The 27,750-nt window shown below is 35.3% G+C and overlaps 1 protein-coding gene across 5 annotated transcripts in view; it reads right to left on the reverse strand.

Moving 5' to 3' along the window:
* The window catches only part of SLC26A7 (solute carrier family 26 member 7), a 226,706-nt gene continuing 204,032 nt past the window's right edge, over positions 5,077–27,750 (reverse strand). For 2 of the 5 annotated variants that reach the window (XM_021089126.1, XM_021089124.1), the window contains one exon: positions 5,122–8,692. In XM_021089126.1, coding sequence (XP_020944785.1) covers positions 8,675–8,692 — 18 coding nt within the window. In that variant the 3' untranslated portion in view covers positions 5,122–8,674. Of the gene's footprint in view, positions 8,693–27,750 lie in introns of all 5 variants that reach the window. The other 3 variants (XM_021089127.1, XM_021089128.1, XM_021089125.1) reach the window with 3 other exon arrangements.

Below are 27,750 nucleotides of genomic sequence, written 5' to 3' on the forward strand. Positions count from 1 at the left end.
AATTTTCTCTGTGTCATGCAATGATACTTGACGGTATTTTACCCACAATAAAATTTCTTTCAAAACTGGTGTCAATCTTCTCAAAACCTGCTGCTGCTTTATCAACTAAGTTTATATAATATTCTAAATCATTTGTTGTCATTCCAATCATCTTCACAGCATCTTTATCAGGAGAAAATAACATCTCAAGAAACCACTTTCTTTGTTCACCCATAAGACATCACTCCTCATCCATTAAAGTTTTACCATAAGACTACAAAATTTCACTCACTTCTTCAGGCCTCACTTCTTCTTTTTTTTTTTCTCTTCTATGGCCACACCCATGGTATATGGAAGTTCCCAGTCTAGGGGGTCTAATTGGAGTTGTAGCTGCCAGCCTATGCCAGAGCCACAACAACATAGGATCTGAGTGTGTCTGCAACCTACACCACAGCCCATGGCAAAGCCAGATCCTTAACCTACTGAGCAAGGCCAGGGATCAAACCCACAACCTCATGGTTTCTTGTCAGATTTGTTAACCACCGAGCCATGATGAGAACTCCCCAGGCCTCACTTCTAATTCTAGTTCTCTTGCTATTTCCTCCACGTCTGCAGTTATTGCATCCACTGACATCTTTAATTTCTCAACATCATCTATGAAGTTTAGAATCAACTTCTTTCAGACTCCTGTTAATGTTGATGTTTTGACCTCTTCATGTGAATCACAAATATCCTTAATGGTATCAAGAACAATGAATCCTTTCCAGAGTTTTTCAATTTATTTTGTACATATCCATCAGATGAATCACTGTCTATGGAGCTATAGCCTTACCAAAATTTAAAGTAATAAGACCTGAAATTCTAAATGACTCCTTTATCTCTGGGCTACAGAATAGATATTGCATTAGCAGGCATGGAGACAACATGAATCTCATTGTCAATCTCCATGAAAGCTTTTGGATGACCAGGTGCATTATCAATTAACAGTAATATTTTGAAGGGAATCTTTGTTTTTGAGCAATGTCTCAACACTATCCTTAAAATATTCAGTAAACCATTACGTAAATTTTAAAATGTGCTGTCATCGTTTCTGTGTATAGAGCAAAGTTGGTTTAGCATAATAATTCTTAAGGGCCATAGGATTTTCAGAATGGTAAAGAAGCCTTGGCTTCAACCTAAAGTCACCATCTACATTATCTTCCAACAAAGAGTCAACTTGTCCTTTGAAGCTTTGAAGTCAGACATTTGATTTCTCCTCTCTACCTATGAAAATCCTATATGCCATATTCACTATCTTCTTCCAGTATAAAACTGTTTTGTCTACATTAAAAATATGTTAGAGTAGCCACATTCATTAATTATCTTCTGGGGAACTTGATGCAACTTCACACACACACACACACACACACACACACACACACACATATGTATATATGTATACACACATATATATATAATGATTTCTAATTTTTTTCCATTATAGCTGGTTTACAGTGTTCTGTCAATTTTCTAATGTACAGCATGGTGACACAGTTACACATACATGTATACATTCTTTTTTCTCACATTATCATGCTCCATCAAAAGTGGCCACACATAGTTCCCCGTGCTACACAACGGGATCTCATTGCTGCTTCACCTTGCACTGTTAATGATTATGGAGATGGATTCTTTCCTTAAACTTTAAATCTGAAACTTCCTCACCTATCTCACCTTCATAGAATTGAAGAGAGTTAGGGCCTTGTTCTGAATTACATTTTGGTTTAAGAGAATATTGTGTCTGGTTTAGAACACTAAAACTTTTTTCTTATCAGCAACAAGGCTGTTTCATTTTCTTATCACTCATTGTTCACTGGAGTATCACTTTCACATTCCTTCAAGAACTTCTCCTTTGCATTCATGACTTGGCTAACTTTTTGGCACAAGAGGTTAGCTTCCATCCTATCTCAACTTTCAATATCCCTTTCTCAATAAACAATGTTTTCTAGCTTAAAATGAGAGATATGTGACTCTTCCCTCCACTTAAACACTTAGAGACCATCATAGGCTTAATACCTAACCTAATCTTAATATTTTTGTGCCTCAGGGGATAGGGAGAGCCAAGGAGAGGGAGAGAGGAGGGGAGGGCTGGTCAGTAGAGCAATCAGAACAGATTGATTGTTTGTCCTCTTATATGGGTGCAGTTTATGGCACCCTAAATCGCAACATAACATCAAAGGTCACTAATCACAGATCACCATAAGTATAACAACGAAAATTTTTGAAATATTTTGAGAATTACAAAAATGTGAGACAAAGTGAGCAAATGTTGTTGGGAAAATGGCTGATAGACTTGATCAAAGTAGGATTGCCACAAACCTGCAATTTGTAAAAAATGCAATATCTGTGAAGTGCAATAAAATAAGATATGCCTATATATCACTGAGCATTTAGTTGGACATGGCTGGGTTGTTACATAGGGGAGGAGTTTGAGAAGAGGATCTTGACCAAACACTATGAAAAACCAGTGACAAATGTGTTGATGTAGACTCTTTATAAAAAGTCTCACTTGTTTGGCAGGAAAAAGAAAATGTGTTTTAACCAAGCAGGACCCTGTGGCTCCCTCCCAGAACAGATCTCACCCATCACCACCATGGCCTCCACCTGCGTCTTGTCTATATGAAAACTTTAGCCTCTTAGGCCTTACTGGGTTCCAGAGGGTAAATTTAATCAGAGAAATGAGAAAATTCGGAAAGAAGAAAAATTCAAGCAGGACAAAATAATAGTATAGCTATTAAAGAAAGCTAAGGACCATTAGTTCTTCCTCAAGGGCTATAGTTAGTATTCTGAACCATACCCTTTAAACTTTTTCAGATACAGAAATCCCTACCAGGTGGAAGAAGTTAACCTTCCACCCACAGTCACTTAGACCCCAGAAATGTTAGAACCAGAAGGTTGGTGATGTTGACTCCAGATTGCCCCACTGCCAACCAATCAGAAGAGCACCCAAAAGTTGATCATGCACTGTATACACACACCCCACCTCCTTCACTCTGATCTTTAAAAAAGATCTTTCCCTGAACAATCTTTTCCTGCAAAACTTCAGGGAGGTTGGACCTTTTAAGCACTAGCTACATGGACTCCTTGCTTGGTGTCCTGCAATAAAGACTATATTTTTCTTCACAACAATGTAGTGTCAGCAGATTGGCTTTACTTCCTGTAGGTAAATAGACCCAAGTTTGGTTTGGTAACAGTGTGACTCTCTTACCATTATTGACTAGGTATAGTAGCATAATCACTGGGATACTTAGAAACTAATTAACCCCCTTACAACTATTCTATCTCCCAGAGTTATTAGGTGATGTTTCCCTTGGATTGGTATTCCATAAAGGTAGGAGAGCCATAGACCACAATGATTATAGGCTGTTATTTGGAGAGGTTTTACTGGCTAAGACTCTCACACTTACCTTGATCTTGGCTGGTACCTACCTACTGGCTGATCCAGCCCAGATGAAATATGTATCAATTTTATAAGTGATCAGTAATATTCTTCCTACCTGTAAACCAGTGACTATTAGTAAGATGGCTATAAAACCCTTCTATTTCTTGGCAATATTCTATTTCTTTATTTGAAAATTATCAGCGTAATATGGTAGAAATGTATACTCACAAAAAGAAAAGCCAATGCTACATTATAGTGAGTGTGTGTGTGTGTGTGTGTGTGTGTTTACAATTTCCATTCCTTTAACAAAGATAGGAGTAAAAGGTACTGGTGCTCTAAAAAAATAAGAATCTGCAATGCCCAATGCAATAGTCAAGATTTAGATGAAATTTCAGCCACTCAAGATGAGACAGGAAACCAGCAAAACATCAATGTTTAAGAGGAAATAGGAAAACATGAACAGTTTAAAATGACATTTAAAGACCCAAATGCAACACCATCACAAGTACTTTGAAGAACTCTGTGATATTCAGATACTAAGAATAAACACACCAAAGAGGCAAGTAAACAGAACTCAAAATAAACATTCACCTCAAAATCCAATTTTGTTGTGAGGAATTGAAATTTCAGAAGAAAATAAAGTGACCGGACACAGAGAACCATTTTTTATGCATTACTCAAGTGCTAAAGATGACAAGAATTCTTATTTACACAATTTATGAAAATATTCAACATTTAAATGCCAGTACCACATTATTCCTTACCTTCAAATGACACTAACACAGTTATTTACAGTGCATGGTATACTGGGTTATATTATGTCATTGTTTTATGTAATAGCAATAGAAAGGCAAGAAGGCACTTATTGATGTACCAATTTCCACAGTAAAGAAATTGTGACATTAATTCTTCATTGTGAAAGATAGATTTTGAGATTGCAAATATGAATGCACTTTCAAAATGTAATTTGATTTTCCTACCAAATGCACAGGTAAAAAGATACTTTTCACAATCATTTTGAAGAAAAAAATCTTCTTTGGGTGTAACACATGAGTATATGACAGTGGAAAGTAACATTGCTTGTGTGTTCTCATGTTGTTCATATTTCCTTTTGTTTCTTTGGAAGACATAAATGAAATTTTTGAATACATTGTGAAGAACACAGAAGATTTAGATGATCTGATGGATTACGTTAAGAAAGCGTATATCCATGGGAGGCATGGCAGAGGGAGAAGACCAGAAACTTCAAGATTTCCACCAGAAATTTGCAATGTTTTCCATCAGTACTTAAACAATGATCACAGGATGAATGATGTGGTGGAAGACTAGAATAGCAAATTTCAAAAGCTTATTACCCCTCAATTTGGAGATTTACTGAGGTGTTAAAATGTGAATAACAAAGTGATGAATAAGTTATCACCAATATTCTTGGTGGTCACATTCAAATACAGCCATCAACTTCAGAGATATCAACAGAATCAAATATGTATAACCAAAAATTTTGTCATTTATGACAAAGCCAATAATTACGTTGACATAAAATTGAGAACACCTCCATATCAACTTAAGACTAACGCTGAGGAACTTCATGATGAGAAGGAACAAGAATACATGTGATTTCCAAGATTCAACATTTATTACAATAAAATTTACAGTGTAAATATAATTTCAACAAAGTTAAAGATTTGTCTTATTTAATGAATAATGGACAAAATATCTCAATAGGTGTTTTGGACAGGACTAAAATTTCAAAGACCTTTCTGGTGTAAAAAAAAGGTCTTAGGACTAAATTTCAAGGACCACTTGTCATGGGCCAAATGTCTCAATGGATGTTTTGAATAAGACCAAATGTTCTCCAAGACTGCATGTGAAAGAATGAAATTGTACTCTTATACCATGAGCAAATTTTAACTCAAAATGGGCAAAGACCTAAAAGTAAAACCTTAATTTATAAAAACTTTAGAAACATAGGGAACAACTTAATAACATTTGATTTGGAGATTATTTTATTGGATATGACACCAACAGCACAGGTAACAAAACAAATAGATAAATTTGACTACATCAAAATTTAAAAATTTTGTGCATCGAAGTAAACTACCAATAAATCCAAGCTACAGAATGGGAGAGAGTATTTGCAAACATGAATCTGATTATTGGTTAATAGTTATAACATAAAAGAAGTCATCCAGCTCAACAAAAAGCAAAAAAATATAATTGAAAATGGCCAAAGGACTTGACTAGGTATTTCTCCAAGAAGATATGCAAATCTCCAACAAGCATATAAAAAGACATTTCAATATCACTACTTAATTAAGGGAAAGCAAGTAAAACCACAATGAGATATCACTTTACACCCATTGGGATGGCTATTATAAAAAGTACAGAAAATAACAAACCTTAGTGAGGATATGGAGAAATTAGAACAATTTTCCCCTATTGGTGGAAATGCAAAATGGTGCAGACACTAAGGAAAACAGCATGGTGAATCCTCAAAAAACTGACTAGAACAACCATATAGTTTTGCAATTCTACTTCTGGATATATACCCAAAATAACTGAAAATAGGGACACAAACAGATACAGCAATATTTATAGCAGTAGTGTTCACAAAGCCAAGAAGTAGAAGGAACCCTAATGTCTATGATGGATGAATGGATAAACACAATGTGGTCTACATGTACCATGGAATATTATTCAACCTTAAAAAAATATTCTGACACATGCTACAACATGAATGAAATGTGAAGACATTATGATAACTAAAATAAGCCAGTAACAACATGATTAATATGGTATGATTTCACTTATATGAGGTACCTAGAGTGGTCAAATTCATGAAGACAGAAAGTGGCATGGTGTTTTCCAAGAGGTGAGATGGCAGAGAACAGGAAGTTAGTGTTTAACAGTTAAAGAGTTTCAGTTGTTGAAGATGAAAAATTTCTAGAGATGGATAGTGTTGATGGTTGCACAACAATGTGAATGTACTTAAGTCTACCGGATTTTACACTAATAAATAATCAAAATTGTAAATTTTATGTTATGCACATTTTATTGGGGTGCAAGTTTGGAATTTGCTCACTCGAAGATGGTACTACCAGAAAACAGATCTCAAGAAGCACCTAGATAAATTTGAAGAGTCCATAACTAGTTACTTAGTGAAATTAAGAAGAGTTGAAACTGTTAGCAGCAGACTGAAGCTGATACTCTATAAGACATTTTACTGCCAAGGCTGCCATAATGGAATACCACAGACTAGGTGACTTAAGCAACAGAAATATATTTTCTGTTTTGGAAGCTAGAAATCCAAGATCAGGTGTATATATATATATATACAGAGTTGGTTCATGATGAGACTTCTCTCCCTGATGTGCAGACAACTCCCTTCTCACTGTGTCCTTACATGGCTTTTCCTTTTTGCATGCATATTCCTGGTATCTCTTTTTATAAGACCACAGTCCTACTGGATTAGGTCCCCATCCATATGACCTTGTTTATCCCTAATTAGCTCCTTAAAGGCCCTTTCTCAAATAAGTCAAATTGAGGTTAGTGTTTCCACACATGAATTTTGAGAGAACATAACAAACCCGTATATATTTAATAAACCACTCCATGGCACCATCTTCCCAAATTGCTGACAATTCTATATAACAATTCTTATGCTATCAACCTTACAAAATAATTTCTTATTAGGTAATATCCATGATACGTTGCCAACTAAATAGAAGTTTTCAAGATAGAAAATTAATTGAAAATTCAGTGTATGGTTGTTCTCTTGGGAAAATGCAAATTCAATTTTTTTTTGTAAGAAATCAAGGAGCATCCTACACTTTGCATAGTACCACACCCATCAGACCAGATAAATGCATTTTCATCTATCATTTAGTAAGTCAAAATAAAATTGACATAACAAAAATAGCAATGTGGAGTGCTTTCAAACAAAATAGTTCATTTCAATAAATGTCTTGTCTGCTATGATTTTATCTTACAATGCAATAACTTTTTCTGTTACATATTCTATCCCTTTTACATTATCTGTTAATTCATATTTAAGAACAATTGATTAGATAGACAAAATAGAGCTTCTTAAACCCATAGACTGTATGCTTCAAGCCTAATTTTAGTCTTTGTCAGTTTTTTATTGTTCTGTTTCCAAAAAAATTTAGGTCATAAATCATTGCTATTTATTGTACTTCATCTAAGGTTCATAGAAACTATTTCACTCTTGTCACTTAGGGCCTATTCAGGATTTTTAAGTCCATTCCAAATAGTCAAAGATCCTAAAGCTATTAGTCATCATATCTGAAATGAAAATCTGGATTTTATAGTTGAAGTTAGCCAAACATTTATATTACTATAGCTAAATTTTTAAAATGCATTAAGGGGAGTAAATACAGAAAATAATACATTTCACAATTGACTTCTAATTACTGCATCAAAATAAAGATAATTCTTTCTGGATGATTAAATTTTTTAGGAAATTTTTTAATGTTTTACGTGTTTATCTTATTTAAGATTACTTTGCAAATAAAATTGACATTACAACTAATAAAATATTGTTCTTTTATTGAATTTTAGAGTACTGATAACAGGTGCTTATTGGTGAAATAGTTCATTCACTTGGTTCATAATAATACATGCCTATTACAATAGTGAGGGAATTAAAATTTTATAGATAATAATAATTATAATAAAAATAATTATTATATTTCTCTGTGATTAAAATCCAAGTAAAAATTATTTTTATATAAAAATGGATCCAGGAACCCCCTAGTGGCACAGCAGGTTAAAGAGTTGGCATTGTCACTGTTGTGGCTCTGGTCACTGCTGAGTGCATGTTCAACCCCAAGCCCAGGAACTTCCATATGCCATAGGCATGGCAAAAAAGAAAAAAAAAAGGATACAATTACTGTTTTCAATCAGCAATCCCTCAACATACAATTATTGACTGCCTGCTATGTGCAGCTCTCAGCAATAATCTCTGATAATGAATAGTGCATCAAACAAAAGCTTTGGAAATGGTTAATACAAAAACAAGAATTTTTTTTCTGTTGGAACCCTATTTGCCCACATACAACATAAATCCAATTTGTATGATTTATAGCATAATACTTTGAGTAGGATTTTTTCCTTCAGTACCACTGCCAACATAAAATTATTACTAATATTTTTTCTTTCTCATGTTGTTTCATCAGTGTTAGAAAATGCTAAAGACATGAAGAGATCTTTCCTTGATTTCTTGAAAGTTCTTGAATCTGGTTCACTATTTTTCATCTATTCTTCCAGCACTTCCTAAAAGAGAAAAATAGAATATAAAGTTAGGAAAATGTTGTGTTCATTTGACTCTTTTTAGCACACTGCCATTTCACATACATTAAAATAAAAAAAGAAGAAGGAGAAAGAGAAACACAGAGAAAAGAAAAATGATGAGATAAAGAAAGAAAACCCACTGTGGTAGCTCAGTTTTAAAAGTATAAGATCAGTCAGCTCTGTCATAGTTTTTCTTTGAGAAATTGCAGTGGGAAAAAGGAATGTCCAAATGGAAAAACTCTCCACTTAATTTTATGTTTTGTAAATGGATCTCCTTAAAGATTTTTCAACTTTCCTATAGGAAAGAATCAGAGTTCATTGATTCAAATAATCATGTCTTCCCATGGGAATAAAAATCAGATAAATCTAGATCTTTATCTTGTCTAAAAAACTCAAAAAAAGGAGAAGAGGTATGATGGTGGTTGACTACAGATGAAAGTACTGGTTTGATTCACAGCTTTTCGGTAGTTCAATGAAGAAAAAAATTTTTTTTCTGTTATGATTCCTTCAAACCCAGCACTGTATCATATTAACAGGCTAAAAATATCTTCAGGCATGCTAAAATATATAAATGAATGTTTCTATTAGAATCAAAATGCTCTGTTTTAAATTATTTGATGTCAATGTACTTGGCTATAATTATATACATCAATTTATCAATTTGGAGATTAATTAATTTCAAGTAAAATAAAATATCATTAAATTACTAAAAAATATTTCTTTGGTTGGTTGAAGTGAACAATACAACATAATTTGAAAATGAAATACAGAGGCTGTCTTATGCAATTTCATACAAACCAACTTAAGAGTTTTGTTTTGAGTATTATAAAACTGACTAAATCAGGAAGCTACAAATTTTTCTATGAACAATTGTGTCTATGTACTTGAATCTATTATTGTTAATCTTTGAAAAATGAATATGAAGCTTAATTCAGGTGATTGTACATACCAACTTTGAAGTTGATAATCCTAAGTATATTCAGTATGAAACCTTTGCCTCAAGACTTGGCTAAGTCTCCACTGGATGGCTTCTCATTAATTTCAATCTTGCATTACAGTGCCCAGGAACCCATGCTCTAAAGATCTTATTTTGTTTTATTCCCACTTATCTTTTTCACTTATATTTTTGACAAATTCTATGAATTGACTTATTTATACCTTCTATAAAACAGAAACAATATTTGTTCCTTTCTTTGTTCCCAAAGCATAAAACTGAAGCATAAATGTGGAAAGTCCCCACAAATACTTTAAAAAAATCAATAAGACTTTTCCCTGGGCACAAAAATTATCCCCCTTTAAAATAGTAAACATAAATTTTATTTAGCAAGGAAAAAGTTGAAGTAGAAGGACCTGAGCATGCCTCTTCTTATGAAAACACCAAAATCACAACTAACGGCTGAACAACCATTGACAAAATAGACTGGAAACTACCCAAAAAGATATTCTACACACAAAAATCAAAGAAGAAACCACAACAACACAGTATAAGGGGCACTACACAATATAAGTAAATCTCATCCCTGCCTGGGTGGGCAGCCCACAAACTGGAAAATAACATCACAGAGGATCTCCCAAAGGAGGGAGAGCTCCAAAACTCATGTCAGGTCCCCAGTTACACCTCTGGGAAAAGGAGCCTCCAGAGCATTTGCAGGATTTTATCTGTATTTTCTACTTTTCATTGATATGCATATATACAATAGTTTTTTGGTTTTAATGAAGTATAGTTGATTTATAGTGTGATCTTTTCTGCTCGAAAACCAAGTGATACAGTTATACATACACAAACATCTTTTTCAGAATTTTTTCTCATACAGATTTTCACAGAATATTGGTCAGACTTCGCTGTGCTATGTAGCAGTACCCCATTGGCCAATCATCCCATATACTACAATGTGCATAAGCCAATCCCAAACCCCCAGTCCTTCCCCCTCTCCACCTGTCCCCTTTGGTAACCATCAGTTTGTTTTCAAAGTCTGTGAATCTGTTTCTGCTCTGCAAGTAAGCTAATTTTACTCTTTTTTATGTTCTACATATAAGTGATATATGATATTTGTCTTTCTCTGAATCACTTCACTCAATATGATAATCCCTAGGACTATTTATGTTGCTGAAAATGGCATTATCTCATTCTTTTTATGGCTTAGTAATATTCCATCACATATATGTACCCTGTACATTATCCATTCCTTATCCATTCCTCTGTTGATGGACATTTAGGTTTCTCCCAAGGCTTGGACCTTATAAATAACCCTGAAATTGACACTGAGATACATCTAGCTTTTTGATTTATAGCTTCCTCTGTATAGATGCCTGTGAGTAGTGTTGCTGGATCATATGATAGTTCTATTTTTAATTTTCTGAGGAATCTCCATACTGTTTTCCATAGTGGTCAAACCAATTTGCACTCCAACAAAAAGTGTAGGAGGATTCCCTTTGCTCTCACCCTCTATAGCATTTGTTTTTGGTAAACTTTTTTTTTTGGTCTTTTTGCCTTTTTCTAGGGCTGCTTCCCACAGCATATGGAGGTTTGCAGGTTATGGGTCTAATTGGAGTTATAGATGCTGGTCTATGCCAGAACTACAGCAACATGGGACCTGAGCTGCATCTGTGACCTACACCACAGCTCATGGCAATGCCAGATCCTTAACCCAATGAGCAAGGCCAGGGATCAAACCCACAACCTCATGGTTCCTAATCAGATTCGTTAACCACTGCACCACCACAGGAACTTCCATATTTTTGGTAAACTTTTTGATGATGGCCATTCTGGCTGGTGTAAGGTGACACCTTGTTGTAATTTTAATTTGCATTTCTCTAATAATTTGAGACATTGAACTTTTTTCATGTGTTTTTGGGCCATCTGTATTCTTTGGGAAAAAATGTCAATTTAGATCTGCCTATTGCTTAATTGGGTTGTACAGCTCCCAGGGCATTTGGCATTGAAGGCCAGTGGGGCTTGAGCATGGGAGCTCCACAGGACTTGGGGAAACAGAGACCCTACTCTTTAAGGCTGCACACAAGTATTCATGTGAGCTGGGTCCCAGGGAAAAGCAGGGACTCCATAAGAATATGGGTCAAAATTACCTGCAGGTCTTGGAGGGTCTGCTGGGAAAGCAGGAGTTGGCTGTGGATCACTGTGTGGACAAGGCACTGGAGGCAGACATCCCAGAGAATAATCATCAGTGTGAACTCCCCTGAAGGCTGTCATTTTGGAAAAATTGGGTCCCTCCCAACAAAAGCCTGCTGACAAGAGTACTCAGAAGCCCTAAGCCAAACAACCAACAGGGTGGGAATACAATCCCACCCATCAGAAGACGGGGTTCTTAAAGTCTTTTCCTAGGCACACAGCTGCCTTTAATCATACTCTTAGACTTGGCACTGCCCCCAAGAAGGAGGAGACTCAGCTCACCCACCAGTGAGCAGGTACCAGTTCCTCCCATAGGAAGCTTTCACAAACCCTAATATCAAATTCACCTACCAAGAAGCAATCACCAGAAGAGGAGCTACAACCCTGCCACATGTAGAAAGGAGACCTAGAATGCAGAGAGCTGAACAAAATGAAATAGCAGAGAAATATACTCAACAAGAAAGAACAAGACAAAAACCCTAACAACTAAGTGAAGTGGAGATACGCAACTTTCATGTAGGTGAAAGTTGAAAAACACTTCATTCTATAAGTTATCTTTTTGTTTTCTTTTTGGTTTCCTTTGCTGTGCAAAAGCTTATCAGTGTGAGTAGGTCCCAGTGGTTTATTTTTGCTCTGATTTCTGTTGCTTCGGGAGACTGACCTGAGAAAATATTCATAAGGTTGATGTCAGAGAATATTTTGCTTATGTTCTCTTCCAGGAGTTTGATGGTGTCTTCACTTATATTTAAATCTTTCAGCCATTTTGAGTTTATTTTCATGCATGGTGGGACGGCATGTTCTAGTTTCATTGATTTGCATGCAGCTGTCCAGGTTTCCAAGCAATGCTTGCTGAAAAGACTCTTTTTCCCATTTTATGTTCTTGCCTCCCTTGTCAAAGATTAATTGACCATAGATGTCTGAGTTTATTTATGTGTTCTCTGTTCTGTTCCATTGCTCTATATGTCTGTTTTGGTACAAGTACCACACTGTCTTAATGACTGTGGCTTTGTAATATTTTTTTAAGTCTGGGAGAGTTATGCCTCCAGCTTGGTTTTTGTTTCTCAGGATTGCTTTGGCGATTCTGGGTCTTTTGTTGTTCCATATAAATGTTTGGATTGTTTGTTCTAGTTCTGTGAAGAATGTCATGGGTAATTTGATAGGGATTGCATTGAATCTGTAGATTGCTTTGGGAGTATGGCCACTTTTATAATATTGATTTTTCCAATCCAGGAGCATGGAATATCTTTCCTCTTCTTTATGTCTTCTTTAATTTCCTTGATTAATGTTTTATAATTCTCAGCATATACATCCTTTGCCTCCTTGGTGAGGTGTATTCCCAGGTATTTTATTTTTTGAGGTGCAATTTTAAAAGGTATTGTATTTTGGTATTCCTTTTCTCATATATCATTGTTAGTATTCAGAAATGTGACTGATTTCTGAATGTGCATCTTATATCCTGCTACTTTGCTGAATTTTTTGATCAGTTCAAGTAGTTTAGGGGTTGAGTCCTTAGGGTTTTCTATATAGAGTATCATGTCATCTGCATAGAGCAATGATTTTTACCTCTTCTCTTCCTCTTTGGATGCCTTTTATGTTTTGTGTGTCTGATTACTGTGGCTAGGACTTCCAGTACTATACTGAATAACAGTGGTGAGAGTGGACTTCCTTGCCTTACAGAATGCGAGAAAATAGTTCAAATGATGCAATTGACAAGGGCTTAATCTCTAGAATATACAAGCAACTTATACAACTCAATAGCAAAAAAGCCAACAACCCAATTCAAAAAATGGGCAAAAGTCCTGAATAGACATTTCTCCAAGGAAGATGTACAAATGGCCAATAAGCACATGAAAAAATGCTCAACAGCCCTGATTATTAGAGAAATGCAAATCAAAACTACCATGAGATACCACCTCACACCAGTCAGAATGGCCATCATTAATAAGTCCACAAAGAACAAATGCTGAAGAAGGTGTGGAGAAGAGGGAACCCTCCTGTACTGTTGGTGGGAATGTAAGCTGGTACAACTACTATAGAGATCAGTATGGAGATACCTTAGAAAACTATACATAGAACTATCATATGGCAAAGCATTCCCACTCTTGGGCACATATCCAGACAAACTTTCCTTAAAAAAAGACACATGCACCCGCATGTTCATTGCAGCTCTATTCACAATAGCCAAGACATAGATACAACCCAAATGTCCATCAACAGATGACTGGATTAGGAAGAAGTGGTATATATACACAAGGGAATACTACTCAGCCATAAAAAAGAACAAAATAATGCCATTTTTAGCAACATGGATGGAACCAGAGACTCTTGCAGTGAGTGAAGTAAGTCAGAAAGAGAAGGACAAATATCATATGATATCGCTTATATCTGGAATCTAATAAAAAGTGCAAATGAACTTTTCCAAAGAAAAGAAAATCAGACTTGCAGAATAGACTTGTGGTTTCCAAGGAGGAGGCAGAGGGAGTGGGTTGGATTGGGAGCTTGGGGTTAATAGATGTAAACTATTACCTTTAAAATGATTAGCAATGAGATCCTGCTGTGTAGCACTGGGAACTATGTCTAGTCACTTATGATGGAGCATGATAATGTGTGAAAATAGAATGTGTACATGTATGTGTAACTGGGTCACCATGCTGTATAACAGAAAAAAAATATTGGGGAAGTAACTACTAAAAAATAATAATAATAATAATAATAATCAAAACACTTCAAAATAATGATAGTAAGGAAGATACAAGTTCTCAGGGGGAAAAATGGGGCAAAGATCAAGAAACTAAAAGAAATATTTAAGAAAGTAATAGAAGTTTTAAAAAACAGAGATTGGAGTCCCCTTTGTGGCTCAGCAGTTAATGATCCCAACTAGGATCCATGAGAATGCAGGTTCAATCCCTGGCATTGCTCAGTAGGTTAAGGATCTGGCACTACTGTGAACTGTGGTATAGGTTGCAGACACAGCTCAGATCCCATGTTGCTGTGGCTGTGGCATAGGCCAGCAGCTGTAGCTCTGATTCAACCTCTTGCCTGGGAACCTTAATATGCTGCTGGTGTGGCCCTACAAAGCAAAAAAAAAAAGTAATAATAAAGTGAAAAGAAAGAACAAACAGAGATAAGTAACTGAAATGAAAATACATTTGAAGGAATCAATAGCAGAATACATGAGGCAGAGGAACAAATAAGTGAGATGAAGACAGACTGAAGTCACTGATGCAGAACAGAATAAAGAAAAAAAAAGAGATAAGGACAGTGTAAGAGGACTTTGGGACAACATTAAATGCGGTAATATTTGCATCACAGCAGTCCCAGAAGGAGAAGAGAGAGAGAAAGCACCAGAGAAAATTCTGAAGATATGATAACTGAAGACTTCCCTAACATGGGAAGTACAAGTGCATGGGAATTGCAAGTACAGGAAGCATAGTGAATACCATATAGGATAAACCCAAGAAGGAACATACTGTGACACATATTAATCAAATTTACCAAAATTAAAGACAAAGAGAAATATTAAAAGAAAATAGGCAAAAACAACAAAGAACATATAAGGGAACCTCCACAGAATTACCAGCAGATTCTTCAGCAAAAACACTTCAGGCCAGATAGGAATGACATGATAATCTTAAATTTATGAAAAGCAAAAATCTACAACCAAAAATAATCTACCTATGAATATTCTTTAGTTCAGATTCAATGGAGAAATCAAAAGCTTGACAGACAAACAAAAGTTTAGGGGCCTCTGAACCACCAAACCAACTTTGCAAAAATGCTAAATAAATTTCTCAAGGCAGAAAAGAAGATTCCACAACTAAAAACAATAAAATTACAAATGATAAAGCTCACCAGTAAAGCCAAACATATAGTTAAGGTATGAAATCATCCACAAAAAAAATATGATATCAAAACCAGCAATCATGAGAAGAGGAGAGTGTCAAAGACAAATATTGGAAAGGACTAACAATCTTGTATAGGAGGTTGCTCTGTGGCAGAGTAGGTTAATAATATGGCTTGTCTCTGGTAGCATCAGTTTGGTCCCCAGCCCAGTGCAGTGAGATAAGGATCCAGAGTTGCTACAGCTATGGTGTAAATTGCAGATCTGGTTGAGATTCAATCCCTGACCCAGGAACTTCCATATGCCATGAGTGCAGCCGAAAATGGAAAAATAAATAAATAACAACTTTTAAAATCTTCAATATAAATAAGTACCGCTATATTAAAACCTCAGGATAATCACAAAGCAAAATTTAAATAGATATACAAAAGAAAAAGCAATTTAAACACAACACTAAAGATAATCATTGGACCACGAAAGAAGACTACAAAAGAGGAAGGGAAAAAAAGGACTAAAATAATAAATTCAAAACAATTAACAAAATAACAGTAAGTACATATACATTGACAATTACACTGAATGTAAATGGGTTAAATGCTCCAAACAAAAGACATGGACATTTGTCTGCATATGAAAACAATGCTATCTACAAAAGACCCACTTCAGACCTAAGGACACATATGGACTGTAAAAAGGTATTACATGCAAATGGAAATTAAAAGAAAGCTATAGTAGAAATACTCACAACAGACAAAATAAACTTTAAGATATAGTTGCAATAGAGAAAGAAGGACACTACATAATAACAAAAGGATCAATTCGAGAAGAAGATAAAACAATTGCAAATATATATGCACCCAACATAGGAGGAGCTCAATAGACAAGATAACTGTTAACAACCAAAAAAGGAAAAATTAACAATAACACAATAATAGTGGGGGACTTTAACACCCCACTTATATGTATGGGAAGATCATCCAGACAGAAAAGCAGTAAGGAAATACAGGTCTAAAATGATGAATTAAACCACTTGTACTTAATTGATGTTTATGAAACAGTCCACCTGAAAGCAGCAGAATACACATTTTTTTCAAGTGCACATGGAATATTCTACAGGATAGAACACAGCTTAAGCCACAAATCTTAGGTCTCAGTAAATTTAAGAAACTTCAAATCCCATTGAGCATATTTTCTGGACCACAATGCTATAAGACTAGAAATCAACTGCAGGAATAAAAAAAACTGCAAAAAACACTAACTCACATGAAGACCAAAAATATGCTACTAAGGAAGCGATGGTTCAATGAGGAAATCAAATAATACCTAGAGACAAATGAAAATGAAAACAAAATGATTCAGCAAAAGCAGTACTAGAGGGAAGTTTATGGCAATAAAATATTGTCCCAGGAAATAAGAAAAATCTCAAAAAACAGCCTAAACTTATACCTAGAGAAGAACAAAGAAAATTCAAAATTAATGTTAAGTAAGGGAATCATAAAGATCAGAGCAGGAAGAAATGAAAGACAAAACAATATAAAAGATAAATGAAACTAATAGGTGGTACTTTGAGAAGATCAAGAAAATTTATAAACCTTAATGTTCATCAAGAAAAAAAGAGAGGACTCAAATCAATAAAATTAGAAATGAAAAAGAAGTTAAATCTGATGCTATGGAAACACAAAAGATCATAAGAAACTACTACAAGCAACTATAAAGCAATAAAACGAACAACCAGAAGAAATGGTCAAAGTCTTATAAAAGTACAATCTTCTAAGACTGAATAAGTAAAAATAGAAAAATATGAACAGACCTATCACAAGAACTGAAATTGAAACTGCTGTTTAAAAACCTTCCAACAAACAAAAGTCCAGGACCAGATGGCTTCACAAGTGAATTCTAGCAAATATTCAGAGTAGAGTTAATATCTATGTTTCTCAAACCATTCCAATAAGTTGCAGATGAAGGAATACTCCCAAGCTCATTCTATAAGGCCACCATCATCCTAATTACCGAAACCAAAGATACCACAAAAAAGAAATAAAGTCCAATATCACTGATGAATATAGATGCAATAATCCTCACCAAAATACTAGCAAACTGAATACACCAATACACTAAAAGGATAATATACTATGATCAAGTGGGATTTATCTGTTATGCAAGGATTTTTCAATATCTGCAAATTAACCAGTGTGATACACTACATTAACAAATTGAAGAACAAAAACCATATGATCATCTTAATAGAGGCAGAAAAATTTTTGACAAAATCCAATCCCCATTTCTGATAAAAATCCTCCAGAAAAATGAGCATAGAAAGAACCTACCTTAATATAATAAAGGCTATGTATGACAAACCCAGTACTAACATAATTCTCAATGGTGAAAAGCTGAAAGAATTTCCACTAAGACAAGGAACAAGACAAGGATATCTATCCTCAGCCCTTTTATTCCACATAGTTTTGGAAGTCCTAGCTATGGCAATCAGAGAAGAAAAACAAAATAAAAGTAATCCCAATTAGAAAAGAAGTCAAACTGTCACTATTTGCAGATGACATGATAGTATACATAGAAAATCCTAAAGATACTATTGGAAAAACCACTATAGCTAATCAATGAATTCAAAAAAGTTGCAGGATACAAAATTAATACACATGGAGTTCCCATTGTGGCTCAGTGGTTAACAAATCCAACTAGGAACCATGAAGTTGAGGGTTCGATCCCTGGCCTTGCTCAGTGGGTTAAGGATCTGGCATTGCCATGACCTGTGGTGTAGGTTTCATTTGCATACATGGCTCAGATCCCATGTTGCTGTGGCTCTGGCATAGGCCAGTGCCTACAGCTCTGATTGGAACCCTAGCCTGGGAACCTCCATATGCCTCAAGTGTGGCCCTATAAAGAAAATAATAATAATAAAATTACTACACAGGAATCTCTCCCATTTCTAGACGTTATCAACAAAATCTCAGAAAAAGAAATTAAGGAAGCAATCCCATTTACCATCACAACAAAAATAATAAAATACCTAGGTATAAACTTACCTAATGAGGCAAAAATCTTTACTTTGAAAACTGTAAGATGCTGGAGAACAAAATTGAAGATGACACTAACAGATGGAAAGATATACCATGTTCTTGGATTGGAAGAATCAATATTGTCAAAATGACTACAGACTCAAAGCAGTCTATAGATTCAATACAATCACTATCAAATCACCAATGGCATTTTTCAAAGAACTTGAACAGAAAAATAAAAAATTTGTATGGAAACACAAAAGTCCCCTAAAAGCCAAGCACGTATAAGAAAGAAAAATGGAGCTGGAGGAATCATGCTCCCTAACTTCAGACTATACTACAAAGCTACAATCTTCAAAATAATATAGTACTGGCACAAAAACAGAAACATAGCTCAGGAGAACAGGATAGACAGCCCAGAAATAAACTCATGCACCTATGGTCAACAAATCTAATACAAAGGATGCAAGAATATAAAATGGAGAAAAACAGTCTCTTCAATAAGTCATTCTGGGAAAACTTGACAGCTACATATAAAGAATGAAATTAAAACACTCTCTAACACCATACACAAAAGTAAATCAAAATGAATTAAAGACCTAAATGTAAGACCAGATACTGTAAAACTCTTGGAGGAAACGATAGGCAGAACACTCTTTGACATAAATTGCAGCAATGTTTTCACATCTACCTCCTGGAATAATGAAAATATTTAAAAAGGGACCTAAAGTTTTTGCAAGCAAAGGAAACCATATGAAAAGATGACCCACTGAATGGGAGGAAAACCTTTGTAAAAGAAGCAGCTCTCAAGGGATTAATCCTAAAAATATAGAAACAACTCACAGACCTCAATATCAAATAAACAACACAATAAAAAAATAACAGAAGATCTAAACTGTTATTTCTCCAAAAACCCTGATGGCCAAAAAACACATGATAATATGCTTAATATCACTAATTATCAGAGAAATGCAAATCAAAAATACAAGGAGGGTCCCACCTTATACCAGTCAGAATGGCCATCATCAAAATGACTGCAAACAGTAAATGCTGGAGAGTGTGTGGAGAAAATGGAACCCTCTTATATTACTGGTAGGGACGTAAGTTGGTACAAGTACAATGGAAAACGATAGGGAGATTCCTCAAAAAACTAAAAATAGAACTACAATAGATCCAGCAATCCCACTCCTGGACATCTGTCCAGAGAAAACCATATTTCTAAATGATACATGCAGCCCAATGTTCACTGCAGCACAATTTACAACAGCCAAAACATGTAAGCAATCTAAATGTCTATCAGAAGGAATGGATAAAGAAGATGTGGTGCATATATACAATAGAATCAATATCACTTAGCCATTTTTATGAAATAATGGCATTTGCAACAACATACATGGCTCTGGAAACTATCACACTAAGTTAATCAGATAGTTAAAGACAAACATCATATAATATCACTTATATGTGGAATCTAAAAAGAAAAGTATACAAACGAACTTATTTGCAGACCAGAAACAGACTCACAGACTTCAAAAACAAAATTATGGTTACAAAGGAGAAAGGTAGAGGGAGAAGTGATGTACTGAGGGTTTGAGATTGGCATATGCACACTATTGTATAAGGAATGGGAATGGGAATCTGCTGTAAAGCACAGGAAACCTTACTCAATATTTTAATAACCTATATGGGAAAAGAAACTAAAACAATGAATATATGTATATCTATAACTGAATCACTTTGTTGTATAGGAGAAATTACCTCAACATTGTGAATTAACTATAATTCATTAAAACTTACAAAAAACTGTAAGCATAAATTGTAAAATCGCCCATCATAAAACAAATATTAATTGAGCACTTTATCTCAGGCATTGTGATCAAAGACATAAAAATGAATAAGGCAGGGAGGTCTTTTCTCAAAATTTTACCACCTAGCAATGGAAATCTACAAATGTAAAGTGGTAAAAATTTTTTATCTACAGTAAGGCCCTCAAAGTGATATTGTCAGCTTAATCTGACCTTACTGAGAAAGAATTTGGTAAGAACTATGTTTAAGTAGGGTCTTGAAGGACAGTTCTTCAAGCTCATTCACAAAAATATGAGGAGGAATGCCGTGTGCAAAGACACAGTGACATGGAGTGGAGTGTGTGAATGTGGTGCTCTACAGCTGAACATGAAATGCTACTGCTCAATCAATATTTGTTAAATAAGTGAATGAGAGAATGGCAAGCCAGCATCTTAAATGATTGCTCTATAGCCCAACTCAACTATGTGGATCAGAGTTGGAGGATTTTAAGTGTTTTCAAAGAAGAATCTTTTGAAACTTAGGGAGTGGAATGAAAAGGCATAAGCAATTTTAGTCTCTTTATTGCTTTAGAAACATTTTTCAAACATCTTTATGAAGACAATTCTCACAAAATTTTTTCAGGTTTTAATAATACTGTTCCCTGTTACATAGTTCTCAGAAAGAGGCACTGAACCAGAATATGGTTTTAGCCATTGTAGGGCACAAGGCACCCTCTCTAAGTTCTGTGGACTCTGATCTCTTGTGAATTGTTCGGTAAAGTCATGGACTTAAGGATTAGGTCCACTTAGGTGTAGATGTTCCCCTAAGTTTTCATGTGAGGGTTGAATGATTTCTACTTTTAAAAAAGTTTATTCTTTTCATTTTTATCCTACACAAATATTATTGGTTGTCATTTATTTGTCCAAAACATGTCCTTTAAAGTATTTACCCTGGCTCTTCAATATATTTCAATGTAATATCAGGCTATATCTTTGTTTAGACAAAATGACCCACTTACTGATTTTCTTTAGGTATCATGACCATGGACAAGAGAATTTCTTATTTAATTTTTAAAAATAACAATATAAAACAGTAGTTTCTTGATATAATCTATTTAATATCTATAATCTTCAATACAAAACCAACATTAACTAAAATTATGAATATATTTTCCAACTTTAGGGAAAAACTCATGTACGCATTTTAGAAATATTGGTCAATTTGGATTAAATGAAATTTATAGACCAGGCTATCTAAATATCTCATTTAGTTAGTGTATGCAAAGTAAGTTGATTCAGTTGAATTAACCACAAGCTCAAGCTAACTCTTTTTGCATCCTTATTAATCAGGTTAGGATTCCTGTTTTATGAATACAAGCAAAAAAATTGAGCAATTTTGCTAGAGGCTTGTTTCAGGGCATGAGAATTAAGTGGAAAGTCATCCTTCATTCCCTTGATGGACTAAAAACAGCCTGCAGTCCTCAATACTGAGTTTTAGATAATGTGGAATTGCTGTATTCACAGAGCATATACTTTCTGAGGAAAAATGAAGGTCATTTATTATAGGATTGTCAGCCAAGTGCACAATGTTTCTTTGATTAGAGAAAAGTGGTTTTGCATGTTACGCCTTGGGATATTTCTTTACTTTTTTTTTTTTTCCCTCCAAGAGGACTTTGTGGATTGTTGCTAATACTTCACATGCTGATTTTCAGTATGAAATTTGTTACATGATGTTCCAAAGGTGATGCACAAGATAGCTTAAGTTAATTTAGAAAGTTTGTATTTTTCTCTAATGGAGAAAATACTACATAACTTTAGAAGCCCTTGTAAAAGATAGCAGTGAGGAAATAGCCAAAAGCAAAGTTCTTTACTCCTAAGGTTTTAGAATGTAACCATTTTGAAAAAAATGCAATATAGTGGGTGAGGTTTTGCATTTTAAATGTCTGCTACCCCAGTCCCTATATACCACAAACCCATCTTGCTCTTAGATACATCAAGATACCCATGATTGCCTCTTCACTGTGGTGAATATAAGACTTTCTATGAACCAACCAAAAGGATTTCAGGTGAAAACACTCCTCGGCTCTAAATCTGTACAATAGGTTTAGACAATTTATTTCACTGGGTCAAATAATTAAGTGCAGCAACTAAGAAATAATGGAATGTGGTTCACTTCTAATTTCTACAACTTTATCCAATTTTCTGATATTCTGGTTATTTGGCAGATCATGGGATGGAGAAACTATACCTAAGCTTGAAGTACTTGAAGTACTCATTAGTTCATTATTTTACTTGTTCTACCACTGAACAAATGTGCATTGGGCCCTTCTTTAAGCTAGTCCTATACTAGTGAACATATTTTTCCCAAAGGCCTCAGGGATGATCTTTTCTGGGAGCTCTCAGCTCCCTCTATTTTTACCAAAGCAAGCCTCTCTGGTATTCTCGACAGTATAAGGACAACCCAGCAGGGACAGTTTCCTCTCTTTAGTGGCAATGGACTGTCTTATCACTACGGATATATTGGTCACCCATTTGCCCTTCTAGATCCCAGAATAACTCCCACAACTGAACAAAAAGACATCCCCCTTGCCTAAAGAAATCTGTGGAGTCTTATGTATTTACATGGACTATCCCATGAAGCCAACGATGTGTTCAACAAAAGTTAGATCCTTTCCCTTCACCACCTTCTAAAGAACATTTATTTGCTAACACTCTAGCTTATGCTAGAACACAACACCAGCAAACAACTATTGGCCTCCGAGGATGGAACTGCCACTGTTGAGATAACAAAGACAGAAAGTAAAACTTCTGCCCTAGAGGGGGTTTTTGGATGGCTCAGCTGCTGCTATGCTAGCTACTATTGTCACTGCTGCTACGCCACCTATCACTGCCACTGCTTTACACCCTCTCACAGACTTAGTTCTAGCGCCTCCTAATGTTCTGACTGGCACTGCCACTTGGGATTTTTTAAGCTCAACTGATCACTGGAATTTGGACGCTTTATTCCGAGGGGAGCAGATCTGATCCCAGACACTTTGGCACACATATTGGCTATACAAGGGAGATCCCTGCATGACTGGCACTAAGGAACCTGGATAACTGGCTTGATTTTCATGGACCCTAGGAGTGGCAGGTAATACGAGGCTGAGGATGGGTCATCTGTATCAACCTTCTATCAGAGCAAGTCTGGACTACCCACTTATTCAGTGCTTACCAGGAGCCAGACTCGGTACCAGGAATTTAGTATTCATTAGTACTAATCTACACTAACAAATTCTTTTACAGCATAGGGACAGAGAAGATTTCATCACCCAAGGACCCAAAGCCAAAATTCCAACCTCTTCAGCTTTTTAGCTTTGGTACTAATTCCCTGATGGGGTTGATGTGCTAGCCTGAAAACAGCCCATTCAATTAGTACTGTTTTAATACGCCTGGTTCTTTCCAATACCTTTTTTCAAGACATAAACCTGTTTGCCAATATCCCAAGACATTCTCAAAGACTGTTTTATTTGGTAGATTTTATTTGGACAGACTCTGTGGGCCCTGTTGCTAAAATTTAGCTGGCTGAAAACATCATCATCATCTGGAAACTGCTGCTAACTCCACCCACCAGGTCTAATTCCTTGGATGATGGTGTGAGTGATATGGCAACTATCCGTTTTTAAAGTATCAGACTCTTTGCATTTAGTAAGTAATTTATTGCTCATAAAAATTCTACGGTATTGAATTTTCATCTTTGGTTTACAAATGAGGCCCAGAAAATTTAAGCCATTTACCCAAGATCTGTTACTAGAAACCAGATTAAAGCTCAGTGTAGCTTATTCCAAATTCCATATTCAGACCCTTAGAAAATATTGTGATATAGGATTCCATTTAGAGGATCAACTTCTCTGATTTAGGGTGACCAATCATCCTAATTCTCCTGGGACTATCCTAGTTTTAACTGAGACTTGCCTCTTGCAAAAACCCCTAGTCTTGGGAAAGCCAGTGGTATTGGTCCCTAGCCTGTGTCAGAAGGCTTAACTCTGGCTCCTCCTCTCTTCTTTATGATACAATATGGCCAGGCCTGCAATAGACCCAGTGTACCTGCAGATGCTTTGTAGTGAAGGCCAAAGAGACTCCTTGCTGGTATAACCAGGAAAGATTAGAGTCTTCCAGCCCTCTGACCTTGAGAGTTACCCAGTTTTGAGACTGCTTTTTTTTTTTTTTTTTAATTTTTTTTTTTTTGTCTTTTTGCTATTTCTTTGGGCCGTTCCCACGGCATTTGGAGGTACCCAGGCTAGGGGTTGAATCGGAGCTGTAGCCACTGGCCTACGCCAGAGCCATAGCAACGCGGGATCCGAGCTGCGTCTGCAACCAGCTCACGGCAACGCAGGATCGTTAACCCACTGAGCAAGGGCAGGGACCGAACCCGCAACCTCATGGTTCCTAGTCGGATTCGTTAACCACTGCGCCACGACGGGAACTCCGAGACTGCTTTTGAGGTATCCTGGTAAAAAAGTAGGGGGGCATTGGGAAACATGTCCTTTACTCATGCTTTTTTTTTTTCTTTGCACTGCAGGTTTGTTTCTCAGTAGTGAACAAAAGAGACAATCATCTTCAGGTGAGCCTAAGTCATCACTCTTGCCAGTCTTCAAATCTGAACAAGTCTTTGGTAAAATGGCCTAACTTACCTTCCCTGGCCTCTCTCCCTGGCCTCTCTCCCTGCCCCATACAAGGCTGAGGTTTGGGAATGTTTCGCCATGGAAGCCATCTACAGCTTCAGAGTCCACGTGCTCTTGGGATTGCTCATGGTTGGATTCCTCAAGTGAGCATCAGAGGTCCATTTACTATGAAGATATTGAAGCTTAAGCTTGATATCTTTGAAAGAATTTTTTCAAAGTCCCTGAGAAAGACTACAACAATGTGTTCACATGATGGAACTTTTTTTTAAATAACAATTTCAAAAGTAGTATATTTTAATCTCAATTGATTAAAACTGGTATTGCTTTTCATTCCTACTATGCTTCCATACATTTTACCTTTGTGGTTGGCTTTAATATAGCTATGACTGTATTTTAGGATCTGGCTAAGGAAAAGGTAAGCTAGGACCACACCAAAGTATATGAAATTTAGAAGGATGTTTTAGAAAGTTGCAATTAAACAAATGGAAATTACAGATAATTGATTTGACTTTGTTTTAAAATTCTCCTATTAAGTATTTTTATAAATTTGGATGAAAAATTAACAAGGTAGGAAACAGAATCAAAAATATATACAAGGAAATCAAGAAAGCAGATCTACAATGAGAAGTAAATTGCAGCACAGTAAAGTCTTACATAATATCAAAATCAATAATTCTTCATATTAGGGGATCATTTCAAATAGAAATAATGAATAAGCACTTGGTTTATTTGACTATCCAATTAATGAAAAGAAGTAAATCATATTAACACATATGAAGAAAAGATTTAAATTACCTGCTGATTTAACCAATATTAACAATGAGAAAGATAATAAAATACTCAGAATACTACCTTACAACAAGAATATCAGTGACAAACTGATTAATGACAATTGTCAATTCAAAGACCATTTGAGAGTAGTCATTGCACAAAAAACCTTGAAATTCCCTGAAATGAGAGAACTAATATATTAAAGAAATTTTAATAGAGGTTTTCACAACTTTGGAAACCATCCCAAATGTCTACATGACATTACTAATACCCAATTATAAATCTAAAATGTTTTCCAAATTACCAACACAAGAATACAGATTTTAATTAACCATGATAAAGGAAATAATGAATTTTCTATGTTTAAAAATTTATATGACATGGAATTTCCAGTAGTGGCTCAGCAGGTTAAGAACTCAATGCTTTGTGAGGATGTGGATTCAATCTCTGGCCTCACTCCGCGGGTTAAGGATCTGGAGTTGCTACAAGCTGCAGTATAGGTCACAGATGAGGGTTGGATCTGGAATTGCTATAGCTGTGGCATATGGACCCCTGGCCCAGGAATTTCCATATGCGGCAGGTGTAGCCTATAAAAAGAAAAAAAAAATGCATAATTGCTGTCATTTTAAGTGGTGATTAAAGATATATGCAGGGGAAAATATTTTTTAAAATATTATGGAAGTGGATCTAGATGATAATTACTTTAAAATAATATTATTTTTCTAAGTTTCTGGGTATTTGTAGTATTTAGTTTTGTTATATTTTTAAAAAATGTGACTTTTAAATTATTTCCTCATTCTAAATAAATACTTATTTTTATAAATAATTTCTTAATCTTTTTCTGAATTTGAGAGGGCACTTCCAATAGTGTCAGCTCCACATCCCATGACGCATAGACCTGCTTGCTTGTTACTCACAATGCCTGAGGGCAGTTGATTCAATCAAGCATGCCACCCGGCTATTTCTGCATGCAGAGTCAAAACCCAATTAACATAACTAGAACTTCTACTTCTTTCTTTAGGCACTAGCTTGAGAACTGAAACTTCTCAAAACTTTCCCATCTTAAGCACAGAAGCTAGTGATTCTCCAAAAAACATCTTAGGAGTATTTTTAATAGGATACAAGAGTGTCCACAACACTTATTTCCTCTAGTACACTTTAGAGTCTGTTTTTTTACTTCATAAAATTTTGGTCTAAATACTACGGAGCACAAAAAATGTTCAATCATGTATTAATCATTTGTGTGCAGTTAGAAGATTTGACAATAAATAGTTTTATAAATTTAGTCAGAAAAACTTAGTAGAATCAGTTGGTTTTGCTTTATTTATTGTCACTATGTTATTGTAGTTGATCCAGCCAACAGCACTAGAACTGAAAAAAAAACCTAAACAAAAGATATCAAATATGCTCAACAGGACTACTCCACCCTATCCACCTCAGACCATCTGGTCCTTCACATAGTTTTGATTCTACTCATTTACCTTTAGCATCAAGGAATCTGGCAAAACTAGATCCTATCATATAAAAATGTAAGGCAAATTAAATGCACCATAAACCAATTTACCTAAAATAATGTGAGAAAATAGAATGTATGTGTAACTGGGTCACCACGCTGTACAGTAGAAAAAAAATGTATTGAGGAAATAACAATTAAAAAAAATAATGATTTTGACCTTTTAAGGACTTTGTAGTTATTTACTACTCGTGTGAACAATCAAGTTTATTTGAAATATCTTACCTTATGTATTAGAAACAGCACAGGTCCCATGACAGAAGTTTGCTCAAATTATGATTAAAATCCTGATTTTATTCCAAATGTATAACTTATGATTACGGAAT

This window comes from Sus scrofa, chromosome 4 (genome assembly GCF_000003025.6).
Source record: "Sus scrofa isolate TJ Tabasco breed Duroc chromosome 4, Sscrofa11.1, whole genome shotgun sequence".
Classification (NCBI taxonomy): Eukaryota; Metazoa; Chordata; class Mammalia; order Artiodactyla; family Suidae; genus Sus; species Sus scrofa.